At 41.8% G+C, this 23,313-nt stretch overlaps 1 protein-coding gene across 2 annotated transcripts in view; it reads right to left on the bottom strand.

Annotated features, from left to right (window-relative positions):
• LOC143776256 (solute carrier family 23 member 1-like) overlaps nt 1–23,313 on the bottom strand; it is a 221,423-nt gene that overhangs the window by 13,732 nt on the left and 184,378 nt on the right. Inside the window, exons 4-5 of one of the 2 annotated variants that reach the window (XR_013215796.1) lie at nt 6,338–6,433; nt 2,626–2,708 (exon numbers count right to left, since the gene is read on the bottom strand). Coding sequence is in view for 1 of the 2 variants with exons in the window: in XM_077265448.1 (XP_077121563.1) it covers nt 6,338–6,433 (96 nt within the window). In the remaining variant the exon portion in view is untranslated. The remainder of the gene's footprint in view (nt 1–2,625; nt 2,709–6,337; nt 6,434–23,313) is intronic. The other variant, XM_077265448.1, reaches the window with a different exon arrangement.

Below are 23,313 nucleotides of genomic sequence, written 5' to 3'. Positions count from 1 at the left end.
TGCACCCAGTAGATTTGTTTATAAAAATTTCTTTGTTTTTGATTTCACTGGGAAGTGGTATTTTTTAAAATATATCTTATTAAAAATCTAATGTTTTAAAGGGATAATATGTTACACGAGTGGGATCCTGACAGAGGCCTAGCACAAGACAGAAAGACACGGAGCTGCGCCTGCCCCACGTGCGGCAGCATCCTAAGAAAGAACACGAAGAGAAGTGTATTGTAGAGAGTGAGAAACAAAGTCACAGCACAAGGAGATAACACCGGGAGGAGTTCTGCCCCGAGACAGGCAGCCTCCTTCTGAGGCACGTAGCCGGTGGCCGGAACACCGAGGGAGTAATTGACTCTATGCATTACTCCAGAGACCGGCAGGACAGTCAATGCCAAGTTGGCTGCCTGACCTTAATACCTAAGAAGACACGGTGGCAAATTGTGGGGGTCGGGGCGTCTCTAGGGTCCCTATAAACATGCCTCAGGCCATCCCAGTCATATGGGTTTGTCCTATCCATACCATCTGGGGGACAGAGAGAAAGACATCAGAAACATCCACGAAAGTTGTGAGGACTATCCCATGGTGCTCAGCAGGGAAGTACTACAACACACAGGCGCTAGTAGGAAGGCTACTGATTTCCACCTGGATAAGGGGACTCTGGATTTGCCTTCAGACCGGCCGGACTCTGCCTACCCTGCGGTCTGCACCCTGGACTGTGGATGCTGAAGCTTCCAGTAAAAGGTAAAGAGAATGCAACCTTGTGTCCTCGTTATTCCATGCGCCTCACATTGTCCACCATTACCGCCTACACATCTGGGAAGCCCTGGGACATACTTCACCTGTGGGAAGGTATACCATCTAGCTGCCACTCCATCACCCCAGCGGACCCCTAGCAGCGTCGGTCACCCTGACCGAATACCACAGGTGGCGTCACGAACACCGTACAAACTTCACCTTTAATTGGGCGCCCCTCAAAGGGTCACGGGCCTGGTCGGGCCACCGTGACATCCCCAGAACCGCGAGGGACCCGGTACCGAGTACCCCATTGCCCTTACGCGTGGGGGCGCCGCAATTACACTTGGGGCTATTTAGTTTGGAAAAACGAAGGCTAAGGGGGATCTTATTTTAATATATAAATATATGAGGAGACAGTACAAAGACCTTTCTGATGATCTTTTTAATCATAGACCTGAGAAAGGGACAAGGGGGCATCCTCTACATCTGGAGGAATGAAGGTTTAAGCATAATAACGGACGCGGATTCTTTACTGTAAGAGCAGTGAGTCTATGGAACTCTCTGCTGTATGATGTTGTAATGAGTGATTCATTACTTAAATTTAAGAGGGGACTGGATGCATTTCTTGAGAAGTATAATGTTGCAGGTTTTATATACTAGATTCCTTGATAGGGTGTTGATCCAGGTAACTAGTCTGATTGCCATATGTGGAGTCGAGAAGGAATTTTTTTCCCCAATGTGGAGCTTACTCTTTGCTACATGGGTTTTTTTTTGCCTTCCTCTGGATCAACATGTTAGGGCATGTTAGGTTAGGCTATAGGTTGAACTAGATGGACTTAAAGTCTTCCTTCAACCTTAATAACTATATTACTATGTTACTATGTTACTTGGGTATTTTCTATCATACAGACCCCTCAAAGTGACTTAAAATGTGATGTGGTCCCTAAAAAAAATGGTGTTGTAAAAATGAGAAATTGCGGGTCATTTTTTAACCCTTACAACTTCCTAACAAAAAAAATTTTGGTTCCAAAATTGTGCTGATGTAAAGTAGACGCGTGGGAAATGTTACTTATTAAGTATTTTGTGTGACATACAGTATCTCTGTGATTTAAGGGCATAAAAATTCAAAGTTGGAAAATTGCAAAATTTTCTAAATTTTTGCCACATTTCTGTTTTTTTCACAAGTAAACGCCAGGTAATATAAAAAAAATACCACCATCATGAAGTACAATAGGTCACGAGAAAACAATGTCAGAATCATCAGGATACGTTGAAGCATTCCAGAGTTATATCCTCATAAAGAGACAGTGGTCAGAATTGTAAAAATTGGCCCTGTCATTAACGTGCAAACCACCCTTGGGGGTAAAGGGGTTAAAGTTTGAAAATTGCTAAATGTTCACATTTTTATCAAATTTTCAGTGTTTTCATATGCAAATCATATTAATCAAAATGTACAACTAACATGAAGTACAATGTTTCATGAAAAAAATACCTCAGAATCACTGGGATATGTTGAAGCATTTGAGAGTTATAACTTCATAAAGTGACATTGGTCAGAATAGAAAAAATTGGCCAGGTCGGGAAAGTGAAAACAGGCTTGGGGTGAAGGTGTTAAGAGTTGTGCACCTCTTAGTGAATCAAGAACCTCGCACTAGCCCCAGCTTCTCCAGACTTGCGAGAAAAACTTTAGTCATGTAGAATCAAGGCCTAACATTTTATTGAGGGCACAGTAGACAAATGTGGCCTATTTGCAGAGAATGTCCTGGAATTTCTGGACAATTGGAAACCCTGGCACATAGCATGTCTTGCTTACAGCTATAGCAGACTGAAGGGGAAATATAGACAGATGAAGCAGAGGTAGCTAGCAAGGTGAAAGAAAAGTTAAAGTGTGGGTCTCACATTGGTATCAAAAGATGAATTATCAAACAAGGACTCGGCTTGATAGTCAGTAATCAATCTGAAGTTCACAAGTCAAAGAATCACTGAAAAATAGACATTTAATTCTGTAAGGTTACACATGATATAGCCAATTCTCTGGCACTCAAAAGGAAGCAGGTTTACACTGTGTGCAGAATTATTAGGCAAGTTGTATTTTAGAGGATTATTTTTATTATTGATCAACAACTATGTTCTCAATCAACCCAAAAGACTCATAAATATCAAAGCTTAATATTTTTCGAAGTTGCAGAATTATTAGGCAACTTAATAAAAAACAAATATATTCCCATCTCACTTGTTTATTTTCACCATGTAAGCCAATAAAACTGCACAAAATTTAGAAATAAACATTTCTGACATGCAAGAACAAAACCCCAAAAATTAGTGACCAATATAGCCACCTTTCTTTATGATGACACTCAACAGCCTTCCATCCATAGATTATGTCAGTTGCTTGATCTGTTTACTATCAACATTGCGTGCAGCAGCCACCACAGCCTCACAGACACTGTTTCGAGAGGTGCACTGTTTTCCCTCCCTGTAGATCTCACATTTTATGAGGGACCACAGGTTCTCTATGGGGTTCAGATCAGGTGAACAAGGGGGCCATGTCACTATTTTTATTTTTTTTTGAGAAGTTTACTGGCCAGCCACGCTGTGGAGTAGTTGGAGGCATGTGATGGAGCATTGTCCTGCATGAAAATCATGTTATTCTTGAATGATACCGACTTCTTCCTGTACCACTGCTTGAAGGAGTTGTCTTCCATAAACTGGCAGTAGGTCTAGAAGTTGAGCATCACTCCATACTTAACCCAAAAAGGTCCCACAAGTTCATCTTTGATGATACCAGCCCATACCAGTACCCCACCTCCACCTTGCTGGCGTCTGAGTCGGAGTGGAGCTCTCTGCCCTTTACTGATCCAGCCTCTGGCCCATCCATCTGGCCCATCAAGAGTCACTCTCATTTCATCCGTCCATAAAACCTTTGAAAAGTCAGTCTTAAAAATATTTATTGGCCCAGTCTTGACGTTTTACCTTATGTTTCTTATTCAAAGGTGGTCGTTTTTCAGCATTCCTTACATTGGCCATGTCCTTGAGTATCACACACCTTGTGCTTTTTGTTACTCCAGTAACGTTGCAGCTCTGAAATATGGCAATACTGGTGGCAAATGGCATCATGGCAGCTTCACGTTTGATTTTCCTCAATTCATGGGCAGTTATTTTGCTCCTTTTTTGCCCAACATGCTTCTTGCAACCCTGTTGGCTATTTGCCATGAAACGCTTGATTGTTCGGTGATTACGCTTCAAAAGTTCGGCAGTTTCAAGACTGCTGCATCCCTCTGCAAGACATCACACAATTTTGGACTTTTCAGAACCCGTCAAATCTCTCTTCTGACCCATTTTGCCAAAGGAAAGGAAGTTGCCTAATAATTAAGCACACCTTATATAGGGCATTGATGTCATTAGACGACACCCCTCCTCATTACAGAGATGCACATCACCTGGTTTACTTAATTGGCAGTTGGCTCTCAAGAATGAATAGCTTGGAGTAGGACATGTATAAAAAGTATCATGTGATCAAAATACAACTTGCCTAATACTTCTGCACACAGTGTATATATTAACTTTGTAATGCAAATACATCTCAAGAGTTCTGGTAACAAATACTACAATTATGCTCAAAATGACAAAATATCACAGAAAAAAAGATTGGAAAAGACCAAGACATTACATTAAAAGGTCCTGCAATAATTCTCTATGGAAGATGCATAAAGCCAAAGTAGCTTAGTAATAGCAAATAACATTTGTATTTTGGACTTGATCATTGGTATTTGTATGGCATTTTTTTTACATACAGTACAGACCAAAAGTTTGGACACACCTTCTCATTTAAAGCTTTTTCTATATTTTCATGACTATGAAAATTGTAAATTCACAATGAAGGCATCAAAACTATGAATTAACATATATACTTAGCAAAAAAGTGAGAAACAACAGAAAATATGTCTTATATTCTAGGTTCTTCAAAGTAGCCACCTTTTGCTTTGATGACTGCTTTGCACACTCTTGGCATTCTCTTGATGAGCTTCAAGAGGTAGTCAACGGAAATGGTTTTCACTTCACAGGTATGCCTGTCAGGTTTAATAAGTGGGATTTCTTGCCTTATAAATTGGGTTGGGACCATCAGTTGTGTTGAGCAGAAGTCTGGTGGATACACAGCTGATAGTCCTACTGAATAGACTGTTAGAATTTGTATTATGGCAAGAAAAAAGCAGGTAAGTAAAGAAAAATGAGTGGCCATCACTACTTTAAGAAATGAAGGTCAGTCAGTCCGAAAAATTGGGAAAACTTTGAAAGTGTCCCTAAGTACAGTTGCAAAAACCATCAAGCGCTACAAAGAAACTGGCTCACATGAGGAGCGCCCCAGGAAAGGAAGACCCAGAGTCCCCTCTGCTTTTGAGGATAAGTTTATCTCCAGCCTCAGAAATCGCAGGTGAACAGCAGCTCAGATTAAAGACCAGGTCAATGCACACAGAGTTCTAGGAGCAGACACATCTCTACAACAACTGTTAAGAGGAGACTTTGTGCAGCAGGCCTTCATGGTAAAATAGCTGCTAGGAAACCACTGCTAAGGACAGGCAACAAGCAGAAGAGACTTGTTTGGGCTAAAGAACACAAGGAATGGACATTAGACCAGTGGAAATCTGTGCTTTGGTCTGATGAGTCCAAATTTGAGATCTTTGGTTCCAACCACCGTGTCTTTGTGCGATGCAGAAAAGGTGAACGGATGCACTCTACATGCTTGGTTCCCACCGTGAGGCATGGAGGAGGAGGTGTGATGGTGTGGGGGTGCTTTGCTGGTGACACTGTTGGGGATTTATTCAAAATTAAAGGCATACTGAACCAGCATGGCTACCACAGCATCTTGCAGCGGCATGCTATTCCATCCGGTTTGCGTTTAGTTGGACCATCATTTATTTTTCAACAGGACAATGACCACACACACCTACAGGCTGTGTAAGGGCTATTTGACCAAGAAGGAGAGTGATGGGGTGCTACGCCAGATGACTTGAACCCAATCAAGATGGTTTGGGGTGAGCTGGACTGCAGAGTAAAGGCAAAAGGGCCAACAAGTGCTAAGCATCTCTGAGAACTCCTTCAAGATTGTTGAAAGACCATTTGACTATCTCTTGAAGCTCATCAAGAGAATGCCAAGAGTGTGCAAAGCAGTCATCAAAGCAAAAGGTATCTACTTTGAAGAACCTAGAATATAAGACATATTTTCAGTTGTTTCACACTTTTTTGTTAAGTATATAATTCCACATGTGGTAATTCATAGTTTTGATGCCTTCAGTGTGAATGTACAATTTTCATAATCATGAAAATACAGAAAAATCTTTAAATGAGAAGGTGTGTCCAAACTTTTGGTCTGTACTGTACATTTATTGGAATCTGACTTTTTCATCTTACCCATACACTTCACAGATGTCTAAGGTACGAAGGTCTACATCTGAATATGCTAAGGCTTACATCTGTAACCACTTCTAAAAATTATATTCTTTTAATGTTTTATCTCAGATGCACATATGGTTTACATGTGTGTTTTAACATCATTATGCAAAGTGTTGCAACAGGAAACAATGAATTCATATACTGTATGTGAATAGTTTACCTGGAATAGTGTTATCAAGAAGACATCCTAAAAATCCTCCAACGAACATTTTAGTTGTGAGAAGCACAGTTATGGTTTGGTCCAGTTCAGTCACTCCTTAAAAAAAAAAAGCAAAAGCACTTAGTGTATTCTAATTTATTGATAGAGTTTCTCCAGATGTCTACATATTAGCTTTTTTTTGTTACATTTCAGTCTCCAGATATTAGTTCCACAGGTGGAACACATTATGTAGGATCTCCTTTTGACACCCGCAGTATTAAAATACTGTCACTATTACTTAAGAATCGAAGCAGGGCTGTAGGTTTAGGCAGTTTCAGACATCCATAATGTGAACATATTACAGTGTTTATATTGTAAATAACAAAAAAAGCTTGGGCACTCAAATGAAAATTTTTGTCCAATGTAGACCAATGAGGCAAATGCCACCACCATACAACAAAGAAAAAATACAGGATGAACCGATTGAAAGACAGATTAACCTTCACAGACTCTGGCACTCGTGGTTGGCACCCTCACACCATTCAGGCATGAAAGGAGACTAGGTCCCATTACCTTTGACCCCCTTCTACAGCAGATTCAGCTTGAGAAAGGCATGTTCATGCCGAAAAATTGCGAAGGTTAATCTGTAGTGTTGAGCGATACCGTCCGATACTTGAAAGTATCGGTATCGGAAAGTATCGGCCGATACCGGCAAAGTATCGGATCTGATCCGATACCGATACCCGATACCAATACAAGTCAATGGGACTCAAGTATCGGAAGGTATCCCTGATGGTTCCCAGGGTCTGAAGGAGAGGAAACTCTCCTTCAGGCCCTGGGATCCTTATTAATGTGTAAAATAAAGAATTAAAATAAAAAATATTGATATACTCACCTCTCCGACGCAGCTTGGACCTTACCGCTGTGAACCGGCAGCCTTCTTTGCTTAAAATGAGCACGTTCAGCATCTTCCATGACGTCACGGCTTCTGATTGGTCGCGTGCCGCTCATGTGACCGCCACGCGACCAATTACTGCCGGTTACCAGCGGTGATGTCCAGGGGCCTCCGGACAGGTTAGTATATCAATATTTTTTATTTTAATTCTGTATTTTACACATTCATATGGATCCCAGGGCCTGAAGGAGAGTTTCCTCTCCTTCAGACCCTGGGAACCATACACTGGAAACTTCCGATTCCGATTCCCGATACCACAAAAGTATCGGATCTCGGTATCGGAATTCCGATACCGCAAGTATCGGCCGATACCCGATACTTGCGGTATCAGAATGCTCAACACTATTAATCTGTCTTTCAAATGGGTCATCCTGTATTTTTTCTTTGTTGTATGGTGGTGGCATTTGCCTCATTGGTCTACATTGGACCTTACATTTTCATTTGAGTGCCCAAGCTTTTTTGTTATTTATTGCTAACTAATACCTTGGAGCACCACCTTGTACGCACAGTGAGCACCCCTATATTCTCTAAGGTGTTTATATTGTAGCCACAATGCCCAGACCTCCTTTTTTTGTTCTACTGAACCAAAGTTAAATCCCAATATGCTACTTGTTTCTGTTAAACCACAGAGTTTTCAGTTTTTCAGCCTTAGCATGGATGCTAAAATGCATTCATTAAGGCCAACTGAAAGTAGCATTAAGACTCCATACACATTAAATTAAAACTGAAATCAGCTGACTCAAACAACATCTAACGTATTTGAGAGTTTCCCGATTCTTAAGCGAATGATAATGTTGGAGAGATAAGGGTTTCACAATAAGAATCTTTTTGTTCTCAGCTAGATAAGTTGATGCCAAAACTGTCTGGATGCTACTTTCTCCACTCTTCCCATAGACAACACATGAATGCTTGGCTGAACCGAATGTTATATATATGGGGGCATTCTGAGAGATACAGTGCCTTGCAAAAGCATTCAGCCACCTAGAACTTTTCAACCTTTTCCCACACATCATGCTTCAAACATAAAGATACCAAATGTAAATTTTTGGGTGAAGAATCGACAACAAGTGGAGCACAATTGTGAAGTTGAACGAAATTTGTTGGTTATTTTAAATTTTTGTGGAAATTCAAAAACTGAAAAGTGAGACGTGCAATATTATTCGGCCCCTTTAACTTAATACTTTGTTACACCACCTTTTGATGCAATTACAGCTGCAAGTCACTTGGGGTATGTCTCTATCAGTTTTGTACATCGAGAGACTGAAATTCTTGCCCATTCTTCCTTGGCAAACAGCTCGAGCTCAGTGAGGTTTGATGGAGATTGTTTGTGAACAGCAGTTTTCAGCTCTTTCCACAGATTCTCGATTAAGGTCTGGACTTTGACTTGGCCATTATAACACTTGGATACATTTATTTGTGAACCATTCCATTGTAGATTTTGCTTTATGTTTGGGATCATTGTCTTGTTGGAAGACAAATCTCCATCCCAGTCTCAGGTCTTTTGCAGACTCCAATAGGTTTTCTTCAAGAATGGTCCTGTATTTGGCTCCATCCATCTTCCCATGAATTTTATCCATCTTTCCTGTCCCTGCTGAATAAAAGCATACCCAAACCATGATGTTGCCACCACCATGTTTGACTGTGGGGATGGTGTGTTCAAGGTGATAAGCTGTGTTACTTTTACGCCAAACATATCATTTGGCATTGTTGCCAAAAAGTTCAATTTTGGTTTCATCTGAGCAGAGCACCTTCTTCCACGTTTGGTGTGTTTCCTACGTGGCTTGTTGCAAACTTTAAACAACACTTTTTATGGACATCTTTGAGAAATGACTTTCTTCTTGCCATTCTTCCATAAAGGCCAGATTTGTGCAGTGTACGACTGATTTTTGTCCTATGGACATACTGTCCCACCTCAGCTGTAGATCTCTGCAGTTCATCCAGAGTGATCATGGGCCTCTTGGCTGCATCTCTGATCAGTCTTCTCCTTGTTTGAGATGAAAGTTTAGAGGGACGTCCGGGTCTTGGTAGATTTGCAGTGGTATGATACTCCTTCCATTTCAATATGATCGCTTGCACAGTGTTCCTTGGGATGTTTAAAGTTTTGGAAATCATTGTGTATCCAAATCCAGTCTTAAAGGGACTCTGTCTCCAGAATTTGGAGGTAACAATTTTCAGCCATAGAGGCGGGGTTTTCGGGTGTTTGATTCACCCTTTCCTTACCCGCTGGCTGCATGCTGGCTGCAATATTGGATTGAAGTTCATTCTCTGTCCTCCATAGTACACGCCTGCGTAAGGCAAGATTGCCTTGTGCAGGCATGTACTACGGAGGACAGATAATGAACTTCAATCCAATATTGCAGCCAGCATGCAGCCAGCGGGTAAGGAAAGGGTGAATCAAACACCGGAAAACCCCGCCTCTATGGCTGAAAATTGTTCCCTCCAAATTCAGGTGACTGAGACCCTTTAAACTTCCCTACAACAGTATCATGGACCCGCCTGTTGTGTTCCTTGGTCTTCATGATGCTCTCTGTGCTTCAAACAGAACCCTGAGACTATCACAGAGCAGGTGCATTTATACGGAGACTTGATTACACACAAGTGGATTATATTTATCATCATTAGGCATTTAGGACAACATTGGATCATTCAGAGGTCCACAATGAACTTCTGGAGTGAGTTTGCTTCACTGAATGTAAAGAGGCCCAATAATATTGCACACCCCACTTTTCAGTTTTTGAATTTCCACAAAAATTTAAAATAACCAATATATTTCGTTCAACTTCACAATTGTGTTCCACTTGTTGTTGATTCTTCACCAAAAATTTACATTTGGTATCTTTATGTTTGAAGCACGATGTGTGAGAAAAGGTTGAAAAGTTACAGGGGGCTGGATACTTTCGCAAGGCACTGTAGCTATCAAGCGAACAAACATTCATCTGACAGCTATGTGTATGGCCCGATGTAGTTTTGTCTCCTACATAAGCTAAACCTATGATACCAGAACACAATACCAAATCAAGTGGGGGTTTTTCAGACTAGACTAAAATGTATGTGGATAGACCATTAATTTATGTAACTGAGTTGAAGATAATTGTTACTGTAATATAGTTTCCCATATGACAATAATTAAGTGGCAATGACAGAAAATAACTAGTAACTTGTCACACAAAACAACATTTGGCTGCCTATGTTTCTGTGGATTTTCCTCTGAATGTCAATTTGGCAGGAAATGATTTTGGTCTCGGTTTAGTTTCATTGTTCTTTCTGTTTCCTCTCACTTATCTATCTGCACATGTATCTCATCTTGATGAAAAAGGACAGTGCTTGAAAAGGCATGATGGATCGGTTAATGGTCATATGTACTTAAAGGTGTACTCCAGGGAGAAATTATTGCAATGTTCATACCATCATAAACTATTAGGATAACATGACATGTTTTCCACCTTCATATTAATTCTGAGTGACGCTGCAGCTGCTCCTCATTGCTCCCCCTTCCTAATAAGACATTACATCACACATCAAGGAGCATGACCTGTTCCCTTCTAGTGGAATCAGCGAACCCCTGACACTATCTGCTTGTATGCAGTCTGATAGTGTGGATGTGACGTGGGTGTGGGCATTCTGTAAGTACCTTATAGTGCTAGAAACCAATTTTCAACTATGCGGCAACAGTCTGAAAAAGATTCAGAAAATCAAAACTTCATTTTTGATTACGATCAAGATGCACTGTCCAAATCTATTCTAAATGAACTAAATAATTCTGAACTCATTATCTTTCCTCCATCTCACAGATCTTCCTTACTTGATCAATCTATCACAATAAATGACATCACGCTTTCCCCCGTACCAGAAGTCCGCTGCCTCGGAGTAACCCTTGACTCTGCTCTGTCCTTCAAACCGCACATCCAAGCGCTTTCCACCTCCTGACACCTCCAGCTCAAAAATATTTCCAGAATCCATCCTTTCTTCAATCCTCAATCTACTAATATGCTTGTGCATGCCCTAATCATCTCCTGCCTCGACTACTGCAACATCCTTTTCTGTGGCCTCCCTGCTAACACCCTTGCACCTCTCTAGTTATCCTTAACTTTGCTGCCAGACTAATTAATCTCTTATCTCGCTACTCCTCCCATTCTCCCCTCTGCAAATCTCTTCACTGCCTCCCATTCCCTCAGCATATCCAGTTTAAAGGGAAGGTGCCGCAATTTTGTTTTTGTATTAAAAATGATTGTTTATATAAACAATTATTTTTAATACAAAATTAATTTTTTTAACTTTAATATCTTTTTTATTATTAATTATTTTTGCAGCCACTGGGCACCGCCATTTTTTTCTTTGCAGGAGTGTAAGAGTCCCAGCACGACACTTCCACTCTGCAAATACGGCAGCCCTGGGCATAGGAGGCTGTGGTCGGCATCCGACCTCATAGCTATCATTGTGCTTCTCCCTGCTGTGATGTGGCCACGCCTCCACATCACAGCAGAGGCAGGAGCTCGGCGCCATCTTTCTTCAGCCCACAGTGTGTCTGTGAGCTCCACTATGACTTGAGAGCTGCGCTGTTGGAGGGGCAGCTCCATCTGTCTCCCCTTCACACTGTCAGCAGTCAGCCATTCCCTGTCCTCTGCTGCCTGGGGTGTGGCTGCGATCTCTAGAATCCCTAGAGAGGGTGAAGTGCTGCCGTCTGTTGTCCTTATCATGCAGAGAGGTAACATAACACAGGGGAGGGGAAGAGTCTCTCTGTGCTGCTCCCGCTCTGCCTCTCACTGCAGCCACTGATCAAGGACATCAGACTGTGGTGTATCTATTACTACACTGTGTTATACTGACTGCTGAACCATGTATGTAATCCTCTGCTGTGTGATACTGACTGCTGAACCATGCATCTAATCCAATCCCGTGTGATACTGACTGCTGAGCCATGCATCTAATCCTCTCCTGTGTGATACTGTCTGCTGAGCCATGTATCTAATCCTCTCCTGTGTGACACTGACTGCTGAGCCATGTATCTAATCCTCTCCTGTGTGACACTGACTGCTGAGCCGTGTAACTAATCCTCTCCTGTGTGACACTGACTGCCGGCCCGTGTATCTAATCCTCTCCTGTGTGATACTGACTGCTGAGCCGTGTATCTAATCCTCTCCTGTGTGACACTGACTGCCGGCCCGTGTATCTAATCCTCTCCTGTGTGACACTGACTGCTGAGCCGTGTAACTAATCCTCTCCTGTGTGATACTGTCTGCTGAGCCGTGTATCTAATCCTCTCCTGTGTGACACTGACTGCCGGCCCGTGTATCTAATCCTCTCCTGTGTGACACTGACTGCTTAGCCGTGTAACTAATCCTCTCCTGTGTGATACTGTCTGCTGAGCCGTGTATCTAATCCTCTCCTGTGTGATACTGACTGCTGAGCCGTGTATCTAATCTCCTGTGTGATACTGACTGCCGGCCCGTGTATCTGATCCTCTCCTGTGTGATACTGACTGCCGGCCCGTGTATCTAATCCTCTCCTGTGTGATACTGACTGCTGAGCCATGTATCTAATCCTCTCCTGTGTGATACTGACTGCCGGCCTGTGTATCTAATCCTCTCCTGTGTGATACTGACTGCTGAGCCGTGTATCTAATCCTCTCCTGTGTGATATTGACTGCTGAGCCGTGTATCTAATCCTATACTTTGTGATACTGTCTGTTGAGCCGTGTATCTAATCCTCTCCTATGGACTCCTCTCCCCCCTGCATGTCTTTCCCCATTGCACACACAGCTCAGTGCGTGTGGTAACAGGAGCTGCGGGGGTCATGCTGTATTATGGCATTATGTGTGATCTATATGACTGTATTATGTGATCTATATGGTGGTATTATGTTTGATCAGTATTGTGGAATGATGTAAAAGCTATACGACGGTATTATATGAGAACTATATTGTGGGATTATGTGGCAGTATTATGTGAAAATTATATGGTGGTATTGTGTGAGACGTATGTGGTGGTATTATGTGAGACGTATGTGGTGGTATTATGTGTGATCTATATGGCGGTATTATGTGAGATGTATGAGGCGGCATTATGTGTGACCTATATGGTGGCATTATGTGAGAACACTATGGTGGTATTATGTGAGAACACTATGGCGGTATTATGTGTGATCTATATGGTGGTATTATGTGAGAACACTATGGCGGTATTGTGTGATCTATTTGATAGTATTATGTGTGATCTATATGGCGGTATTATGTGAGAATACTATAGCGGTATTATGTGTGATCTATATGGCGGTATTATGTGAGAACACTATGGCAGTATTATCTTCAGAAAGCGGACCCATTCTAGGGTGGTTCTGGCTGAGCAGCTGCACACGGGTCTGGGGTAATAGAGGGGGCAGCATGACCTCCAGTTAGGTGCAGTCATGGGAGGGCTTGTGAGGCTGCTGAAAAGAGGCATCTCATTTTTATCGTTACTATATGGCTACATTTCCTTCCCAGCGTCACCCCGTACTTCGCCTGTCCCCTCGCTCTCACACATTGCCAGGACAGGATGGAGAAGACAGGATCTGAGGAGGGGAATGGGGTCTGCATACAATGTCTGGATCAGAACAGGCCATCAATCCACAGAAATGTTTCCTGGATTTCTGAGGAGATGGTCTATCCATGTGTATAAAAGACAGCGTCCATGTACAATCCCTGGCTGCTCCGTGCACTGAACATGGTGCCCCCCCATAGGCCAGCACACTGCTCTCCTGAAATACTCTGTGCTGCTGTCACCCTGCTCCCTCCACCATATATCTCCCAGAATCCTTGCTGCTTGCCATCCTCTTACTGTCTACTTGTCAGTATAACTCTGCAGTCACCAACAAAATGGCTGCTCACTGGGTTCCTGAATATCATCCTCTCTTATCCCTTAGCAAACACCCAGAAGGGGAGGAGAGGAGACATCACACACATCAGCAGACTCCGCCCATAATTACTGCAGTGCAGTAATGTGAGCTAGTTGTACACTAGGTTTTTGTCAAATTTCAGCAGCTGCTCCCCCTAGTGTTTAAAAGTGGAAATGTCAAAACTTTTCAAATTACTTTTCATATTTTACTAAATTATAAACAAATGATAATATTTTTTAAGAAAATGTAAACATTAATTCTTTACATTTTTTCAATTGCTGGAAAAAACATTTTTTTGATGGCACCTTCCCTTTAAATTACTAATACTGACCTACAAAGCCATCCATAACCTGTCTCCTTCATGTATCTCTGAACTAATCTACCGATATCTTCCCTCACATAACCACTGGTCCTCACAAGAGCTCCTTCTCTCCTCCAAACGTATACATGCCTCACCTAATCACCTCCAAGACTTATCTCGAATATCCCCCATCCTCTGGAATTCTGTGCCCCAACACGTCCGACTATCAACCACACTTGGATCCTTCAGAAGGAACCTAAAAACCCACCTCTTCAAGAAAGCTTACAGCCTGCAATGATCCCTCTGCCTCCTCACCACCACTGGTGCTACCACCTCACCAACACCAGAGCTGCTGCAACCCCCCAACGTACTGTCTCCTTCCCCACCATCCTGTAGAATGTCAGCCCACAAGGGCAGAGTCCTCTCCCCTCTGTAGACTGTATCAATCTGTCATTGTTAGTTTGCTTACTGTAAGTGATATCTGTAATTTGTATGTAGCCCTCTCATGTACAGCACCATGGAATCAATGGTGCTATATAAATAAATAAATAATAATAATAATAAAAAATAAATGTACCATTTATTTGAATAAAATGCTAATTTTTTTTTGCTGTGCATTGAATATTTTTGTCATAATTTAGAAATTAAACACAGATGCTTTAAAAATGTAGAGGTGTTTATCTATGCAGAGAATTTTTTTCCCAGCACTACCTATATACTTAGGCAAATTAAGCGCACCCAGAGGCAATCTTTGACATCAGCTTAAAGGTAGTCCCTATTGATGACTCAATTGCATAACATAAAAAAAAATCAGGAATGGATGGAGAAAAAAAATTCTAGAACATTCTCCCAAAGGATGTTTAACTGAAAAAAAATGACTTAAAAAAATTCAAAGGGTTCACAGATGGCAGATTAGAAGATCTTTACAATAAAACTCTGTAAAGATCAAAGACATAGCGGCAGAGGCTAACAAGTAAAAAGGATGTATGAAAGTACTTGGAAAAGCTACCACAGTAAAAGGAGAAAAACAGACGTTCTGACAACGATCATCCATGAAACGAATCAAGTGACCATAAAATGGAATTTTTTTAGTTAACACATCAGTAGCACAGATAGTACAGTAATTATCAAGTCTTCAAGGTCAGGACAAACTAAAGAGCAAAGTTGGGACACAAAATTCCAAGTCATATAAGTTTATGACCACCTGTCGCTTCCTTACTCTATTACAAATTCAAGCTCTCAATAGAAGAGCATACTCATAACTGTATTACATACATAGTTGTAATAAATTACCAATACATTCTATTGTTTTGTGTTCTGATAGCTGGTAAAGGCAAGTGGTACACAATTCGCATTGACACAATTAATGCAATTTTTTCAGCGAAGCATACTCATCTGAAATGTTTTGGGCTTGAAATAAACAGAAACAGAGGAAATGATTAACCGAGGAAGTATTTAAATATTGTTAAGCAAAAAGAGGTTCACAGATTTTTTTTATTTTCTTGCCAGCATTTCTATGAGTCATCAGTAAATCATAAGAGGACTGTGTTATTGATTAAACATTTTAGGAAATGTTAGTTTGAGAAATGTCTTCTCTAGTTAGGAAGCCAAATGTGGCCGTCTTCTTGCTTGATTTTTAAAATCCTTTTTCTTTAAATTTTACTTTACATTATGACAACTGACAGATATCAAAATGACAAATAAGTGAACTGTTATGAGGTTAATAAGTAGTGTTGAGCGATACCTTCCGATATTTGAAAGTATCGGTATCGGATTGTATCAGCCGATATCCGAAAAATATCGGATATCGTTGATACCGATACCCGATACCAATACAAGTCAATGGGACACAAATATCGGAAGTGATCCTGGATGGTTCCCAGGGTCTGAAGGAGAGGAAACTCTCCTTCAGGCCCTGGGATCCATATCCATGTGTAAAATAAAGAATAAAAATAAAAAATATGGATATACTCATCCTCTGATGCGCCCTGGTTGTAACCACTGCAACCGGCAGCCTCCGTTCTTAACAATGAGCGAGTGAAGGACCTTCGATGACGTGGCGGCTTGTGATTGGTCGCGTGACCGCTCATGTGACCGCTCACACGACCAATCACAAGACCGCGACGTCATCGCAGGTCCTTCACTCGCTCATTCTCAGGAACGGAGGCTGCCGGTTGCAGCGGTTACAACCAGGGCGCGTCAGAGGGTGAGTATATCCCTATTTTTTATTTTTATTCTTTATTTTACACATGAGTATGCATCCCGATCCCGATTCCCGATATCGCAAAAATATCGGAACTCGGTATCGGAATTCCGATACCGCAAATATCGGCCGATACCCGATACTTGCGGTATCGGAATGCTCAACACTATTTATAAGTAACAAATATGCTCAGGGTCAGACTGCCATGAGGCTTTGAAAAAGCAGTTCATTTAGCAGGGCACATACAGCTCTGGCAAAAATTAAGAGACCACTGCAAAATGTTGTTTGTTTGATTTTTCTCTTTATAGGTATGTTTTTGAGTAAAATGTAAATTGTTCATTTATTCTATAAACTTCTGACAAGATGTCTCTGAATTTCCAAGCAATAAAGTTTGTATTTTTTTCTGGAAAAAGAAAAATGGTCAAAAAGAAAAAAAAAAAAAGTTCTTTCAGACCTCAAATAAGAAAATAAGTTCGTAATCAATTAGAAACAACAATACTAATGTTTTAACTCAGGAAAAGTTCAGAATTCAATATTTTGTGGAATAATCTTGATTTTTATCCACAGCTTTCATGCATCTTGGCATACTTTCCACCAGTCCTTCACACTGCTTCTGGAGCACAAATTTAAGCAGTTCTTTGTTTGATGGTTGTGACTATCCATCATCCTCTTGATTACATTCCAGAGGTTTTCAATGGGGTTCAGGTCTGGAGATTGGGTTGCCCATGACAGGGTTTTGATGTGGTGGTCTCTTAATTTTTGCCAGAGCTGTATGTCAGTGCGGGCCCACCCAAAGCAGATTACAGTCCTTTCTCCAGAATCAAACTTTACACACTGAAAAGGTACAGTATTACCATGTCTCTGTATCCCCTTCAACCTGAACTCCAGAATCTTCCAATGCCAAACAGAAGTATTCAGCTCCATGCACAGTTCACACTGAACATGTTGCAACTTCCACATGGTTCTCTGTAGCTCCAACACACAGACTGCTTAGCTCTCAAAACTGACATGCAGAATTCATTCAGAGAGAGACCCTGGCATGTCTCTCTCCCAGCTGCAGCTCACATTTTAGCTGGTCATTCACCAGCAGCACACTCGACTCTGCTTCATCCAGCAGCCTGTCATACCTCTCTAGAGATCACAGGCCCTAGTTCTTAGGTAAAGCTAGAATTGTGCATCTATTCAAATCTTGCACTGCTAGGACTTAACACTGTTCTACCTGGCTTAGCTACAATGTGTATATATGTGTGTATCATCTGTGCAATGCAAGTGTATATTTTTTTGTATCTGTGTGTCATGCACACTTTCTGTGTATGTTTGTCATATGTCCAAAGCATGTGTATATGTATGTATATGTTGCTTATGTCATATGTACAATGCATCAGTGAGAAATAGGAAAGACCCTTTGCCGTCCCTGACCAATTTAGTCATATATTTCTAGAAACGCCTGACCTTCTGGCAAGCAGCTCACCGTATATGAAGATGAGAACCAGCACTCCTACAACCTCAAAAATACAGATTAAAGATATTTCTGACAGGCACCATATAAAGTTTAAGGAGAATCTACATAGAGGTCTCAATAAGATTAACATCATGCCAACTGCATTTACTGGTGGCAGTGTTAAATGTCCTCCATTCCTTTACATATACAGCTCTGGCAAAAATTAAGAGACCAATACATCAAAACCCTGTCATGGGCAGCCCAATTTTCAGACCTGAACCCCATTGAAAACATCTGGAATGTAATCAAGAGGATGATGGATAGTCACAACATCAAACTTATTGAGAATTTCGCAAGAAAAACAATGGTGTGCTTGGCTTTAACGTAACTTTATTTTCATGAGTTATTTACAAGTTTCTCTTTGTTTACAGCCATTGACATGTTGCAGAGATAATCATGTGAGGAGTGGATAGAAATTGTGTTGATGTCTGTTGAATGCAGTACCCGGGTCATTGCAGCAGATTTCAAAGCAAGACACCCTACTCAAGAAAACTGTCACCATTCCCATGTTATTTAGGTGTATCCATATAAATGGACCACCCCAAAAAGTTTGCCTCATCAGTGAACATAATGTTCTGTGTAAACTGCGTGTCCTGTTCCAATTTTTGTTTCGTCCATACTGTAAATTCAGTTCGCCGATCTGGCATCAGTCAAACATCCCTTCGGCAGATATTAGCTACTCACAAATGCTCCCTAACAGAATCCAGCTGCTGCAGCATCTCAACGAATGACCCAGATCGGCTCACTGAATTTGCAGAATTTCACCTGTGTTTTAACACCTTTGGATTCCTATTGAGGAGCAGGTGTAAATTGCTGCAGAATCCGCACAAAGAATTGACATGCTGCGGAAAATAAACAGCAGCGTTTCTGCATGGTATTTTCCACAGCATGTGCACTGCGGATTTTGTTGTCCATAAGTTTACATGGTACTGTAAACTGGATGGAAAACTGCTGCGAATCCGAAATGGCCAATCCGCTGCGGATCCGAAGGCAAATCCGCAACATGTGCACATAGCCTAATACAGTATTCTCATACATTTAGTGTTGACAGGACATACTATTAGTAAGGTAAGAGAGGATGTATTGATCCTTGATATCTAGTAAAATGTCTGCTTTTTGAAAAGCTCAATTCTAAAAGTGATATTTCTTGTAATCTTTTTTACTCTAAATTATTTTTAATTTTTTTTTTGTGGGAGACATAATGCAAAATAAGGTAAAATTTGTCCAGAACAGGAATAATGTATATGGTTTTTAATATACTCTACATACTAAATTAAGGCATTTCCTTCAATAATTAATATAAAAATGAATCTTCTTTTTCTCCTTTACATAGTGATGGAAAATATTTATACTCTGCCTAAAGTACTGTGTCGCCATAGCTCAGAGAACAAAGACCCATTTTAGTTTAACATCTTTCTACTACCTTATATTTATATGCAGTTTCTGCCCATGGATGAAAATCACTAAGATGTAGACATTTCTAGCTGAAGGCAGAAGAGCAAATAGCACTGTGATTGAACAGACATACAGTATATTGGTGGACAGAGAAAAATTCAAATATTTGTGCTAACCTATATTTTGTACGATCTGGACATTTTATAGAGGTTGCACAGTCTTCAAATGTGTTTTCTAACAGCAGGGAATGCAGTGGAATAAAAAAAAAATACTTACCTATTAATTCCCTTGTACTCTACTACCAATGCACCATTGTTTACTGCAAGTGGCTGTTTAATTTGCTGCAGTGATGACCTGGATGCATGTTAAAGCTGTACATATTTGCCTTTGTGGTATAGCCTGTAGGTACAGCATGAGATGTCCAACAATTAGTGTTGAGCATTCCGATACCGCAAGTATCGGGTATCGGCCGATACTTGCGGTATCGGAATTCCGATACCGAGTATCGGAACCATATTCATGTGTAAAATAAAGAATTAAAATAAAAAATATGGATATACTCACCTCTCCGGCGGCCCCTGGATCTTAACGATGTAACCGGGAGCCTCCGTTCCTAAGAATGAGCGCGTGAAGGGCCTTCAATGACGTCGCGGCTTCTGATTGGTCGCGTGACCGCTCATGTGACCGCTCACGCGACCAATCAGAAGCCGCGACGTCAGCCGCGACGTCATCGAAGGTCCTTCTCGGGCTCATTCTTAGGAACGGAGGCTCCCAGTTACAGCGGTAAGGTCCAGGGGCCGCCGGAGAGGTGAGTATATCCATATATATCCATATACTCACCTCTCCGGCGGCCCCTGGACCTTACCGCTGTAACCGGGAGCCTCCGTTCCTAAGAATGAGCCCGAGAAGCGTGAGCGGTCACATGAGCGGTCACGCGACCAATCAGAAGCCGCGACGTCATCGAAGGCCCTTCACGCGCTCATTCTTAGAAACGGAGGCTCCCGGTTACAGCGGTAAGATCCAGGGGCCACCGGAGAGGTGAGTATATCCATATTTTTTATTTTAATTCTTTATTTTACACATGAATATGGATCCCAGGGCCTGAAGGAGAGTTTCCTCTCCTTCAGACCCTGGGAACCATTCCGATACTTTGCGTCCCATTGAAATGCATTGGTATCGGGTATCGGTATCGGCGATATCCGATACTTTTCGGGTATCGGCCGATACTATCCGATACCGATACTTTCAAGTATCAGACGGTATCGCTCAACACTACCAACAATGCAAAAAATTTAATATAGATGGTCAAGGATCTGTAGGGACCACCAAAATGGAGGTGCAGTGACCAGCAAGTAGAATTTTTGCAAATTAATTTGCAAGACACGTTCCATCAATGTTCCTAGAAGTTCGCAAGACCCGTTCCATCAACCATCAGTAATCTGTGACCAGTGGACTGGAGCTGTGAAATCTGCATTACAGCACCTACATCTCTTCTTTTAATTATGTTATTAGCAAGAAAGTGAGGCCAATTATAATTTTTTTATTCAGATATAAAATTGTAAACCCTAGTTAAGGACACAGGGTCACCATTAAAAATACAAACAAGATACAGTAGGTGTATTAAAAACACTATCTGTTTTGACGTACCCTAACGTGTTCACTAGTGATTAGAGAACGTGCTCGCCACTACTCGTTACTCGCCTGAGTATCACTATGCTCAGTGTACTCGGCGAGCAGCGAGCATTTCTGGGATTATTCGGCGGTAACTGGTGTCTCCACCCAGCGTTTTTGGCAGACTTTAGAGACCCCATCACGGTGCAGAGATTGTCTGCCAGGCCATGAAATGCCGTAGCCATCTTTGTTGTGGTTGTGCAGTGATTGGCTTGGCCGCACAGCGTCATCCCGAGAATAAGAGACCTGGCGCCACCCTGCTCGCTGCATTCTGTTCTTGATTCAGCGACAGTAGGGAGAGATGGTGCCGAGATAGGGTCAGAATCGTGGTTTTTAGAGTTAGTGTAGTTCTGCAACACTTAAATCCACAACTCCTCAGAAACCAAAAGTCCTTTCTAGGGCTAAATCGTGGGTCCCAATATTGCAGCACTGGGTAGGCAGGGCACAGCATATCCACATCAGTGCAAGGCCTGCAGGCACTGTATGTGCGTCCATTGGTCCCATTGCATCCTTCCCAAAGCTCCATATCTGTCTGCTGCTGCTGCAGCTTCTTTACTATATACCTAGCTGCATTTTTTTTTTCAAAAAATTCACCCCCAAAAAACAAAAATATACAGTCTTTTCTGTCAGACTGTGGCCTGCTGAAAAATCATAGTTTGTCAGGCATAGGTTGCATAGTTGTGTGTGCTAGCCTTGTGCCACTTATTTTTTTGTGTTTTAAATTCACCGAAATAGGCCTCATATATCTGTGTGCTCCAACTTTGGGCATTGTAGGTCGGTGGACCCCTTTTTTTGCTGTCTGAGACTCTAATTCTATACAGCACCATTTAGCTTCCAAAATTACAAAAATGCCACATATTTGCCAGTGTGGTATTTCCCGTGACAGCCCTCATATATCTGCATGCTCCAAGTCATTGTAGGACGGAGGACCACTTTTTTTGCTGTCTGTTACTGAAATTATATACAGCACTATGTAGCATAAAAAAATATAAAATGGCATATATTTGCCAGTGTGGTATTTCCGTGAGAGCCCTCATATATCTGCGTGCTCGAAGTTTGGTCAGTGTAGGCCAGAGGACCACTTTTTTTGCTGTCTGTTACTGAAATTATATACAGCACTATTTAGCATTAAAAAATATTAAAAGGGCACATAATAATAATGTTAAAAGGGCAGCTCCGGGTAACTTTTCAGAAAATGTTGAACCATGAAGTTAAGCACATGGGCCAAGCAAGGTACGTGTGTGAGCTCACCTTGCCTCAGAGCCGCCACCAGGTTACAGCCATTTTAGAAAGTCTGCTACAGCTTCAGCCGCCCTTGCTGTGCTTCAGCAGCGTTTGCAGCTTCCAGCTCACCTGCTGGTGTGTGATGTCCTCACACACTGGAACTCTAGGCTGCTTATGTTGGAAAGGCTTTGTGAGCAGAAGAGGGCGGTTGTTGACTACCAACGTCAACAAGGCCATCGATATTCAGTTCAGACTCCACACATAAGACCTCAGGAGTGGACATGGATGTCCAACATATGTACCATCCTCCAAAACTTTGAGGACTGCACCAAGATGGTGAGCGGCGATGACACCATAATTAGTGTCACCATCCCGCTTCTCAGCATTCTGAAAACCTCTCTGCTCTCAATTAAAGAGGATGCATTGCAGGCAGAGCACGAGGACATGGAGCAAGGAACCATACAGGGGGATTACATTCAGCCCACCTTCATGTCTTCTCATCGTGGATTGGTAGTCAATGAGGAGGAGGAGGAAGAGCAGGAGCTACTTTCATGCGCTATAGACGGTACTACAAACACAGCTGGCATACCGTCTGTTCAGTGGGGATGGCTAGATGACAGGGAAGAGGAGGAGGAGGACAGCATGGTCAGTCGTTCTGTTGGTGAGGACACGGAAGTCTTGCCTGTTAGCAGTCTGGCACGCATGGCTGACTTTATGTTGCTCTGCATTTCACGTGACCCTTGCATTATAAAAATTTTGGGTGACACTCATTATTGGTTGGTGACACTTCTAGACCCACGCTACAAGGAGAACATTCAATCTCTTCTACCAGAGGCAGAGAGGTGTACTAAAATGTTGCAGTACCAGAGGGCCCTTG

The sequence above is a fragment of the Ranitomeya variabilis genome, chromosome 5 (assembly GCF_051348905.1).
Source record: "Ranitomeya variabilis isolate aRanVar5 chromosome 5, aRanVar5.hap1, whole genome shotgun sequence".
NCBI classification, from domain to species: domain Eukaryota; kingdom Metazoa; phylum Chordata; class Amphibia; order Anura; family Dendrobatidae; genus Ranitomeya; species Ranitomeya variabilis.
The sequence above is the reverse complement of the archived record's forward strand: the minus strand, read 5'-3'. Positions and strand labels throughout refer to the sequence as shown.